Source organism: Paramisgurnus dabryanus, chromosome 5 (genome assembly GCF_030506205.2).
Source record: "Paramisgurnus dabryanus chromosome 5, PD_genome_1.1, whole genome shotgun sequence".
Taxonomy (NCBI): domain Eukaryota; kingdom Metazoa; phylum Chordata; class Actinopteri; order Cypriniformes; family Cobitidae; genus Paramisgurnus; species Paramisgurnus dabryanus.
Genome location: NC_133341.1, coordinates 30,099,693 through 30,112,522, shown reverse-complemented (window position 1 = coordinate 30,112,522; position 12,830 = coordinate 30,099,693). Strand labels below are relative to the sequence as shown.

Sequence of the window (12,830 nt, the reverse complement as noted above, 5' to 3'; positions counted from 1 at the left end):
GCCGGTCTAAGACATGAAACTCCAGGGCTGAAAATGAGTCCCACTTCGGCCCTGCATGTTACATTTTTCCAAGGTTTAAAAAAACACATGCAAAAGATACTTTCTACAAATAATTATTTATTTCTGAAAGATGTGTAGTTGAGCGATAGGCTAAGTCAGGGGTTCCCAAACTTTTTTTCCTGCGCACCCCCTTCTATGTCCCAACCGGGTTGGCGCACCCCCATTTTAAAAAAAATCCAAAAAAGCTTTATTTTCTCACCATCAATACTCATGTTTAATCATGCGCAAATAACCAAGGGCCGGTTGCACTAGCCGGATGTTAAGAAGTTGGGTGTAATAGTCCTACGTCAGGCTTAGCTACGTCCAACATTGTGAAAAATATTTACGCCTATTGCACCATCTGAAACTACGCTCAGCGTAGATGATGCGCGCCCCCGTGTATGCGTTTAACCACTGTGATATTTAGACGCCATTCGAGTTTACTATGGTAAAAAACTTACACTTACTGCCGTCAGCTAATAGATGACATATGAGAGGTTTCCTCATGTTTACCAGTGCGTCACGTGCAGACCCATCAAACACATTGACGAAAGCCTTTACTGTTCGCACAAAAGGTGTATAATAGTTTGCAGATTCATTATAACAGCTCAAGTTTCAAACAAAATTAAATGAAAGCTTTTAATAAGTTCTCTACAGTAAGTATTTATGTATTTTATATATAATTCATTGGCGGTCTCTTTACCATGCATGAAAACACATTGCTCGCGTATCCTGTGCCCATGTCTCGTCACATTTCATTAGTTCTATTTTTGCCATAAAAAAGTCTCTCTCTCTTGGTCCCTCTCCTCCTTCGTGACTAACAACTTTATCATAAGACGTCCCACATGACAGTTTCCCTGATTTCAGTCAGTTAAGCATATTTATAATATATATGGAATGAATGAAACGAGTTGGCACGCATATAGCGGCTGCAGTGCATAACAGAAGAGCAGTGCGTAGAAAAAGACAGCAGCTGTCTTCTACGTTTCTATCAAAAACTAATAAATTATAGTTTTTTATTTAAAATAAAAGCGATTACAAAGGAAATGTTTACTGTTCATTTTTTTATTTATTTATTGTATGGAAAAATCCCACTTAAAGAAACAGACCGCCATTACATTTTTCCTCTCGCGCACCCCCTGGTGGCAGCTCGCGTACCCCTGGGGGTGCGCGTACCACACTTTGGGAATCCCTGGGCTAAGTATTAAAGAGACTATCATTTAAGCGTGATTTCTTCTGCTTTTCTAATAAAATATTTTGTGTGACTGGGTTGACCAGCCGTCAGTCTGAGTGGATAGCTTTGCCACTGTTATGAAATAATTGTTTGAGAAGATTAAAAAAAAAAACCCTTACACCTAAAGATTACTAAAGATTCTTACCGCAACTGAGGTAAAAAATACTCCACACGCAGATAGAGACATTAACTCGTCTGTCAATTCCTCCAGAAAACAGCATGAGGCGCACTTGCGAGTTTCTTTATTTCGGACAGAAGTCATTTGAATTATTTTATTGCGAAATTGGGACAAATAATGGACAGTATCGCTTTGTGACACGCAAAATGAGGATTTTAAATTTATGTAGTATTTTAATTTTAATAAAAACCAGGGGACCCCCCTAATTTATATTTTTGTGCTTTATGGGGGGTCCCTTAAGGCTTATAGGAGGTCCGGGACCCCCCCAGACCCCCTTCAATTCGAACACTGTATCTAAATGACAACCACAGTTCACCCTATATAATACTAACATCACATTGTACCTCTGACACTGAAAAAATTGAGGAAAGAAACTGAAAGAATCTGAGGGACTTGTGTGTGTGCGACTGTGCGCACTGTGTGTCACTGTGTGATGCACCGATGTATCGGCCGCCGATATTTATCGGCCAATTTTTGATGAATTTGAAACCATCGGCATATCGGCAATAGCACAAGAAAGGCCGATACCGATTGTTTATTAATTAACTGCGTAAAGAAATCCATTATATGTAGAAAATGAGTTAATGTTGTTAATAAAATAAATGCTGAATAGCAAAAACCACCTTTGAAGGTTGTCATGCTGTCTTATTATATTTGTTTTAGCTTAATTTTTGCCTCTCTTATTATGTTGGTCAGTTAAATGTTATTTAGATCCAATCCATGTTCAGTAAAAATAATTTGATGCAGAAATAAACTTGCAAATAGACCAACTGTATAGTATTGTATACAAGTGTTTAATATCGGTATCGGCCAGAAGTTGTATGTTTAAATCTGTATCAGCCCAAAAAATCCTATCGGTGCATGTATATATATAATTAAATTATTTATTTATTTATTTTTTATTTAATTTATAAAAAAAAATTATGCATAAATATTTTTTTCCTAAATGTATACATGCATGTGTGTATTTATATATACATAATAATTACACACAATACACATACAAAAATATTATGTAAACACAAACTTTTATTTTGTATGCTATTAATCACAATAAATTTTTTGACAGTGCTAATTATTTTATAATAAATATTTTTTATAAAAAAATTAAAAAGTTTAATTAGATAAAAAGTTTGCACAGATGAATTTCTGATTTCATATCAATTGTATTTATTTAAAGAAATCACAGGGTGGATTTAGGTTTATTGGAACACTTTTTGCCATTCATCTCAATGTCCATCAACCTAAGTTCATAGGTTCGTATATGTATGGATTTATAATACGTATATGTATGGATTTATAATACGTATATGAATGGATTTATAATACGTATATATGTGGATTTATAATACACACACACATATACATACACATATACACATATATATACATACATACATACATACGTATATATGTATATATGTATATATGTGTGTGTGTGTGTGTGTGTGTGTGTGTGTGTGTGTGTGTGTGTGTGTGTGTGTGTGTGTGTGTGTGTGTGTGTGTGTGTGTGTGTGTGTGTATATATATATGTATATATGTATATATATGTGTGTGTGTGTGTGTGTGTGTGTGTGTGTATGTATATATGTATATATGTATATATGTATATATATATGTATATATGTATATATATGTGTGTGTGTGTGTGTGTGTGTGTGTGTATGTATATATGTATATATGTATATATGTATATATGTATATATGTATATATATATGTATATATGTATATATATGTGTGTGTGTGTGTGTGTGTGTGTGTGTGTGTGTGTATATATATATGTATATATATATATATATATATGTGTGTATGTATGTATGTATGTGTGTATGTATGTATGTATGTATGTATGTATGTATGTATGTATGTATGTATGTATGTATGTATGTATGTATGTATATATATATGTATATATGTATATGTATATATATATATATATGTATAGATTTTGTGTTTTTTGGAACACTTTGACATTGAGATAAATGTGTCCCAATCAACCTTGATTCATCCTATATAATCTCTCTTTGTCTCAGAATTCATGAAAGTAGTGTGAAAATCTCTCCTCTATATCCGAAAAAATGATATCAGAGATTGCTAAAGTAACTTTGTTTTGTGTGTCAAATAAAATTCTGGTACATCAAGACGACCTTTCAATTTTGAGATATATTGACCAGGTAAATTTGCTTTAAAGACCAATAAGCTCTTATAGCTCTGATTTACAGTAGGTCATAGTGCAGGCAGGAACTGAACGTTTCCTTGTGTAATGCAAGCAAGTTCAGACTTTGTAAAGAATCGCCAGATACAAGGTCAGGGTTATTGCGTAAGACTTACAAAGGATCTGTGTTTGTTAAAGTGAGAGTGAAGCGAGTGGTCGAGAAAGCATGTGTTTGAGGAGTAGGAGTATGCGCACGTGTACATATCTATACGAGTGAGTCAACCGCTGTTTGTTTGAAGGTTAGTTCAGGTTGAGGTGGTGCGATTGTGTTGATTGATACTCACCACTCATTGGACTGTAAGGTGGGAGAGTCGTTTTGAGCGATGTGGTACAAGGCACTCATAGCGTTCATGTTGAAGAGAGGAGGCTTGCGTTCAGCTGGAAAACAGCAGAGAAAACAATCAAATGTAAATGACAAACCAATGTAAAGATTTTAAATAATTTTTTATATTCAAAGTAATGCAAAACATTGATAAAATTATTTGTGTTTTAAATGGTTTCCATACTTTACTGCAAGGGACGCAGATAAATTGGGGGGTCTCGTATTTTGCACCTATTAGGGCCTTTTTAAAGTGTACCGCCCCAGTGACAGCTATAGTGCATATTTTGACAATTTTTTCCTAACTGATTAAACGGTAAAGAAGACATATAGCTGACATTTATCGAAAATAAACAAATATTTTATTTGATGTGTAGACACAAAACTGACCCAGCTCAATGCAGGTGATCCCCAGTGACCAGACGTCCACCTTTCCCTCATACTGGCCCTCATCCATGGCTAAAATCACTTCTGGAGCCATCCTGTGTGAACAACACACATGTTAATGTTTCATTAACCCAGATTCAATCTGATGTGGTGTCTCGCTAACACGTGAACAGTTACTGACCAGTATGGAGTTCCCACAAAGGAGTTGGCAGGTGAGGCGACGGAAGCGGATCCAAAATCAGCCAGTTTGACCTGACCGGGTTCTGTCAGCAGAATATTTCCAGCCTTCACATCTCTATAGGATAACACAGACCATATGAGCTGAAAATGGTATTTATGACACAGGCCTATTGTAGTTATACACAATGAAATTTCTTTGTAATGCTAAACCAGCTTCTATGGCTTTGTTTAGGGCGAGAGCCAGATGTAATGATTAAGAATAAAACTAAATGCTATTCCAATAAAAACATAAAACCACATCAAAAGTATAAGCAGAATAAAACAAGTTTGCATTATTTTGTTTGCAGTATTTAAATGTATGTATACATGGATAAAAATATTTGGTATTAAGCAGTTTAATTGAAAAAAATAGAGGAATGCAAATGCAGTTTTTGTTAAATAATGACACGCCATGTGTCACGTGCTGTTGTTCTGATGTTGTGTTTCAAAGAGGGTGTACTTTCTTTTTCATTGTATACATGTACACACACAAATGCATATATTCTAGAACTGAACAATATTAAAGGGGGGGATTGATATACAATAACATGCTAAATGATGCAGTATATAGTGTAATTTGATTAGCGCAATACGATAATGCTATATGATAATGCCTTTTTTCTACAATTCTTTTGAACTTTATTAAAATAGAGTTAAAAACCGTATTTAAAAAAAATTATCAATCATACGCTTGGTGATTGTTGATCATCCCTTTGCTAAAACTTTGACTATAAACGACCTTTTAAAATATTAAAATCATTTCACTATTTCAAACTATTGTGGTATGCACATTTATGAAATTGATGTTAATTCAATGTATTGTTCAACCCTAAAACATACACTGTAAAAAAGATTTGTTGGTTCAACTTAAGGGGACATTTCACAAGACCTGTAGATGTAAAATAAATCTTTGGTGTATGTGAATTTTTTGCTCAAAATATTATCATATAGCATGTTAAAATTGCCACTTTGTAGGTGTGAGCAAAAATGTGCCGTTTTGGGTGTGTCCTTTAAAATGCAAATGAGCTGATATCTGCACTAAATGGCAGTGCTGTGGTTGGATAGTGCAGATTAAGGTGCAGTATTATCCCCTTCTGACATCACAAGGGAAGCCAGATTTTAATGACCTATTTTTTTCACATGCTTGCAGAGAATGGTTTACAAAAACTAAGGTTACTGGGTTGTAGATATTCACATTTTCTAGTTTGAGAGAAGCACTGGGGACCCAATTATAGCACTTAAACATGAAAAAGTCCGATTTTCAGGATATGTCCCCTTTAAAGTAAGTTACCTGGTTGCCTTAAAATAAAAAATAAAATATTAGTTAACTCAAAAGTTACCAGGAAACTTTTTTAAGTAGAACTAACTTATTTTACAGTGTACTGTCTAAGATCAGGGGTCTCCCGCGGGCACCAGGTTTCCTGCATGGGCCCTGTGAGTTGCCCGCCAAACCACATTCTACTGATAGCAATTTTAATATTTATTAATTACATATTTTTTTATATTAGCCTGGCTTCTTTTATGCATGTTAACATTTTAAACAATGATAAAATATATCAACAAGTAAAAGCTATATCAAAAAAGTATCCCTCCAGATTGTTTTATCCATTGTAATAGCACTTGCTCACAAAAAGGTTGGAGACCCCTGGTCTAGATACTATATACTGTACATAAATATAGTTAACTCAAAAAAGTTTTGTAAAAAATTTTCTGTCAACTAATCTTAAGTATTTTGAATTTAAATGTTAAAGGAACCAGGTAACTTCATTAAGTTGAGCCAATATTTTTACAGTGTGCTGTTTAGATCAGTGGTCTCCAACATGGTGCCCACGGGCACCAGGTTGCCCACACAGAGTCTGTGAGGTGCCCGCCAAAGCACATTCTACCAATAGCATCAATTTTAATATTTAATTATTACGTATGTTTTATATTAACTTGGTTACTTTTTTATGTATGTTAACATTTTAAACAATGATAAAACATAATCAACAAGTAATCTAAAATAAAATCAACAAGTAAACCATAAACGTTTACTAGACTATATTAAAAAAGTAGCCCTCCAGATTGTTTTATCCATTGTGGTAGCCCTTGCTTACAAAAACGTTGGAGACCCCTGGTCTAAGTACATATACTGTATAAAAATACTTGACACACACACACAAAGCAGTTTGGTGAATAACTGTCATGCTGAGGTAAGCGGACACAGTTAGGGATTAAAGTTAAAGATTTATCTGTCATGCGTCCACGCCTGCTGAAGAAGCTGAAGAGTAAACGGATATCTGTTAGATGACGACTCACCTGTGGATCATGTTATGGGAATGTAGGTAAGCCAGTCCTAGCAAGGCACCATGGGTAATGGCAGCAATTTCAACCTCTTGCAGCGGCTTCTTGTGAACTGGTCAAAGAAACATACAGATGTTTTAACATGACACCATAAAACGTGTCCTGAAATTACACATTTTTGTTGTTGTTTCACATGCACGTGGCATTCAAACCAAAAATATAAACAACTGTAGTCATCTGATGCTTTGTGAACTGACAATGCAACTTTTTGGTACCTGATCCGACCCACAGACGAGGATGGAGAATGTGATTGGAAAACAGCTTTGAATTAAACAGATGTTGGCAAAATGACTCAAACAATGACATAATGGAGAGTCGAACTGGAATTTCTGAATTCTTCATTCACGCGCACACAAAGCGATAATTGAAACCAACAGTCTATCATTAAAGTCGTGGATGTTGCCATGACAACCAATGAAGGAAACAAAAACATGAAAGCGATGGTGGTTCGATAGTGACATTCTAAAAAAAACACACAATGGCTATTATAATGTTTCTGAGATGCGGTAAATAAAGACCTTCAATGCAGAAACAGCTCCAATAATTACTTTGTAAGTTTGTGTCGAACTTGCGCGAGTGGTTTAGTTAGTATAAAGCGAGATTGAGATGTAAACTCACCTTCTAACAAGTCTGATGCAGAGCCCAGACAATACTCCATCACAAGCTAAATAAAAAAGTAAGGACAAGGAGTAAAAAGGCACGTTTGCCCCAGGGAATCTTGAATTGAATTTAAAGTAAAAGCATTATTAGATGCATTATTAAAGCAATATGGCAGTACGAACCCAAGCTGTGTTGTCCTTCAAGTAGCAGCCTTTGTATTCGATAGTGTTTGGATGCCGCAGCAGTTCCAAAAACTTTACCTCTTTAATAATGTCCTGCCACTTCTAAAGAAAGTAATCCAAGAAAACACGCACACACCGACGAAGATGGACCATTAGTTTCTCAATGACCAAGACATAGACTGATAACTTGAAGGGATAGTTCACCCAAAAATAAAAATTCTGACATTTACTTGCACTTAAAGGAAAACACCACTGTTTTTTAATACTTTACTATGTTCTTACCTCAACTTAGACAAATTAATACATACTTATATTTTTTCAATGCATGCACTTAATCTTTGTACAGCGTGTCGTGAATGTGTTAGCATTTAGCCTAGCCCCATTCATTCCTTAGGATCCAAACAGAGATCACTTCAGAAGCCGCGAATCACTTCCATGTTTTTCCTATTTTAAGACTGTTACATGAGTAGTTTTAAAACAGATAAAAATGACAACTATATTGTATGGCGCAAGAGCATTTAGTTTGCAGCATTTCGACCTCGGGCGCAGTAATATTGACACAAGTTTGAGCAAGAGGGGGGAGTAGTCAGGAGTGATGATGTTAGTGCACGCCAAGGTTGAAGTGCTGCAAACTAAGTGCTCTTCCGCCACACAATATATTTCTCATTTTTAATCTGCTTAAAAAAAAGCATGTTTTTTTTTGTGCCACCATACTTACTCCTGTTACTACTTATGTAACAGTCGTTAAATAGGGAAACATGGAAGTGTTTGGTGGCTTCTAAATTCATCCGTTTGGATCCTAAGGAATGAATGGGGCTAGGCTAAATGCTAACACATTTAAGACACGCTGTACAAAGATTAAGTGCACGCATTGAATAAAGATAGGTCTGTATTAATTCTTCTAAGTTGAGCTAAGAACATAGTAAAATATTGAAAAACGGTGGTGTTTTCCTTTACCCGTATAAATATATATATTTTTTTGAAGATATTTTAAAGAATGTTTGTAACCAAACAGATCAGGGGCACCATTCACTTCCATTACCTTTACCTACTATGGAAGTCAATGGTTCCCCAGATCTGCTTTATTACAAACAATCTTCAAAATAATTTCCTTTGTGTTCAGCAGAACAAAGAAATGTATACAGGTTTGTAACAATTTCAGGTTGTGTAAATGACAGAATTTTCATTTTCCGGTGAACTATCCCTTTAAACCTGGAGAACCCAAGAACCCATCTCTTAGCATCAATTAACATTGGCCAAAATATGGCCCGTCAGTTCTCCAGGGTAAGAGATAAATCATGAGCGCTTATTTCACATATGCTTTTAAGGAAAGCAACTAAGATGTACACTTAGTACACAAAGTTATTTAAGCTAGTCCAGTACAAATGTGTAAAAATAAAAATTATGCATTACCCACGTATAATTAAGATTATGTTCTGACAGCAGGTTATTAAATGCGGCACAAATTTAGGCCAATAATAATATTTTCTTCAAAATCGGACCCTTTAGATCGCTATCATGATCATACAATCTTAATCCAAACTAAATAGCTAAATAAAACATTTTAATGTAATCATTAAAGGTGGGGTGCACGTTCTCTGAAAGCCAATGTTGACATTTCAAATCACCTAAACAAACACGGCCCTACCCCAATCGAATCTGGAGCTTCTTTTGATAGACCCGCCCCACATATACGTAACCCAGACAACGATGTCGTTAAGTAGACACGCCCCTTACTGCTGATTTGCTACAAGTGTGTTATGGTACTCGGCCCGACTGCCTTTTACAAAGCGTTTTAAAAATCGTGCACCCCGCCTTTAAGGTCAAGCACCTTCGAAAGAAGTTAACACAAGTCAAGGTCTGTTAAATAAATAACTAGCTGGTTTATACTTAAACTATAAGACAACAGAACTGTCGGATAACAGCGGTTGAGTTCATCTCTCACCTCAGTGGTCTGTTTGCCATTGTAGGACATCTTCTTAATGGCCACCACCTCATTGGAGTAGGAGTTTCGGGCCTGTGGGAAAGCAAAATTCATTTTATTTTTAGACATTTTTGAGAGCTCATACAAACAGGATGGGAAATGACGCGTGCCATACTCCAATTCACAATGGTCGATATCAGTTTAAAAGGTATAGTATACTCAAGAATTAAAATCATGTCATTATTTACTCACCCTCATGTTGTTGTAAACCTGTACGAGTTTCTTTATTCTGTTAAACACACAATAAAAAGATATTTTAATGAATGATGGTAAGCAACAACTTGACGGTACCCATTGATATCCATAGTATTTGTTTTTTTCTACTTTGGAAGTCAATAAGTGCCGTCAACTGTGTGATTACCAACTTTATTAAAACGTCTTCTTCTGTGTCTACAGAAGAAAGAAACTCATACAGGTTTACAACAACATGAGGGTTATTAAATTATAAACTATGCCTTTAATGTTACTGTGTATACTATCGTTTTAATGCTCGTGCATAGTGGTAAAGCAATGTGTTATCAACCCAAAAGGACATGGGTTTAAATCCAGGGACAACAAATGTTGATGAAAAATGTTGGGATGCACCGATAGGATTTTTTTGGGCCGATACCGATACTGATTTAAACAGACAACTTCTGGCCGATACCGATACCGATATTAAACACTTGTATACAATACTATACAGCTGGTCTATAAGCTAGTTTATTTCTGCATCAAATTATTTTTACTGAACATGGATTGGATCTAATTAACATTCAACTGACCAACGTAATAAGAGAGACACAAATTAAGCTAAAACAAATATAATAAGACAGCATTACAACCTTAAAAGGTGGTTTTTGCAATTCAGCATTTATTTTATTAACAACATTAACTCATTTTTTACATATAATGGATTTCTTTATGCAGTTAGTTAATAAACAATCGGTATCGGCCTTTCTCGTGCTATTGCCGATATGCCGATGGTTTCAAATTCATCAAAAATCGGCCGATAAATATCGGCGGCCGATACATCGGTGCATCACTAGAAAAATGTATACCTAATGCACTGTAAGTCACTTTGAATAAAAAAAAGTGTTGAAGCATGTGTGCTTACCACGATCACGTCTCCAATAAAACTTGCTTTTTAAGTTACAAAACACTGTAGAGTACTTTACCATACTTTATCAAGCTTAGTGGCTTTTTAGCGAATAATTGCTATATATATCTGCCATCATTATATGCTCTCACTTGGCCCTTGCATTGAACATCTTCACAATAAGAAGAGGGAATTTGCATGACAGATTCAAGTCTTGCCACAGATTTGGCATACGAAGCTTTACACTTATAGTTCTCAGATTTTACAATTCAATGTTTATCTACAATTAAAGAATTGATAGGGAGAAAGTAAACGAGAGAGAGAAATCAGCTAATAAAATTTGTGTTTTAAAAGCTATTCTGGTCTCCGCTGACTCACTGTCTGCAGCTGCGTTTTACTCACCGTTTACATAAACCTGACCGAGGAAGTAACTGAAAATATCAACAGAACAAAGACCACATTCACATCTAAATGAAGGACTATCCTTAATGCCATTCAATACAATGCACATCACATTTAAATAGCATTTTCCAGTTCTCACAATCAAGAAAAAATATTATACAGTTTTAATCAAAATTAAAGTTTGAAAAATTGTAAACCAGAATCAATTCACTCTATTTTTAGTAATAGTTTATAATTCTTGATTCCTGCTGGTTAATTTCGGCATTTTGTTAGTATGTTTTACAAAGCAACCACTGTAAAAAAAAAAAAAAAACAATACACAGTATATAACTGGTGTATAATTTACTGCTGTCAATTATGCAAATGCTGTGAAGATGTCATCAACATTGGTTAGACTGCGAAATTAGGGATGCATAACGATTAATCGCAATTGAAGGTTCTCTAAGCGAATTCACGCGTTTTAGACCATAAAACATTTTTTGTTACATACAGCACACATATCTCCTCACTATCTGCTTGCTACCTGACCGCTGATTAAACTGTAAAAAAACGCGATCTCTGTAGACAGCCCAGGCTCTACAAACTTCAATATACACACAGTGGCCAAACGTGCACCACGAAACAAAACAAAGTTTTACAGTCAATAAACGCCAAGAAGGATTTGGGGGTGGGGGTTGGTCGCGTTCACGAAAGCACGGAAGGGAGGGGGAGGAGTTAGCTACGCTCCGTTTGTTTGAAAACAGTTCAAATATCAACAAGTGACGTCGAACATATTCGCTTAGAGAGCCTTTAATCTATAGCAGAATAAAAGTTTATGGGCTCTTTTACACCCGGCGCAATGCAGCGCAATGCGCGTCACAAGTGTCTTTTGCTAGTTTCCACCCTGCGCAATTATAATTTTCACGTTTAGCGCCACGTTGTTTAAATAGCAAATGCATTTGCGCCCCCTTTTGCGCCCATGGGCGCTCTGGTCTGAAAACGAGGTGTGTTCAGGCGCATTGTTGGCGCGTTACTATTTTGAGGCAACTAAATGGCGCAATATGCGCTCTTTAAATAACAAAAAAACATTAGTAATATGCGCCTATAAACGGGAAGACAATGCTGGTTTGCTTAACACATAAATGAATGCGCAGCAGCACAAAACGCTTTTAAATATAAAAGATTAAAGGATTGAATGTAAAAGATTATTATTGAGTCTCTTGGACATAAATGAGGACCGATTATGAGACGTTAGAAGGCACAAAGAGCTGCTTCACCTGCAGCCTGGTAAGTAAATAAATGCTTTGCTTTAAACAAATGCATCTGTTTTTAAATGTTTTTTTTATTCTACCTCATGAATTTATTGTATATGATGACTCTGTACCTGGGGATATGGTGAGATGAGAAACATTTTTAAGTAATGCTTAAAAAAAAACTTTTGACGCTGTCCATGTGCAGAAACGTGCGCAAAGCCGTTTGTAAATTAATTATCTTCTGTTTGTTACAAATAAAGTATTTTTAGAGTACAAACCTTTTCTTACATACTTGTAAATTATTTTTTTATGATATTGGATAGCCATACATTTAAAGCAATTAAAAGCCTGCTTTTTTACTTCCATGACTAAAAGAAAACGTGGTTTAAAGGTTTTAATAAAATAATAACAATTTCA

General features: G+C 35.4%; 1 protein-coding gene across 3 annotated transcripts in view; it reads right to left on the bottom strand.

Moving 5' to 3' along the window:
- The window catches only part of taok3a (TAO kinase 3a), a 95,379-nt gene that overhangs the window by 38,320 nt on the left and 44,229 nt on the right, over positions 1-12,830 (bottom strand). For all 3 annotated transcript variants that reach the window (XM_065250851.2, XM_065250852.2, XM_073814736.1), the window contains 7 exons: positions 9,663-9,734; positions 7,718-7,819; positions 7,554-7,599; positions 6,891-6,987; positions 4,555-4,668; positions 4,377-4,468; positions 3,952-4,045 (listed from right to left, as the gene is read on the bottom strand). In XM_065250851.2, the coding sequence (XP_065106923.1) occupies positions 3,952-4,045; positions 4,377-4,468; positions 4,555-4,668; positions 6,891-6,987; positions 7,554-7,599; positions 7,718-7,819; positions 9,663-9,734 (617 nt within the window). The remainder of the gene's footprint in view (positions 1-3,951; positions 4,046-4,376; positions 4,469-4,554; positions 4,669-6,890; positions 6,988-7,553; positions 7,600-7,717; positions 7,820-9,662; positions 9,735-12,830) is intronic.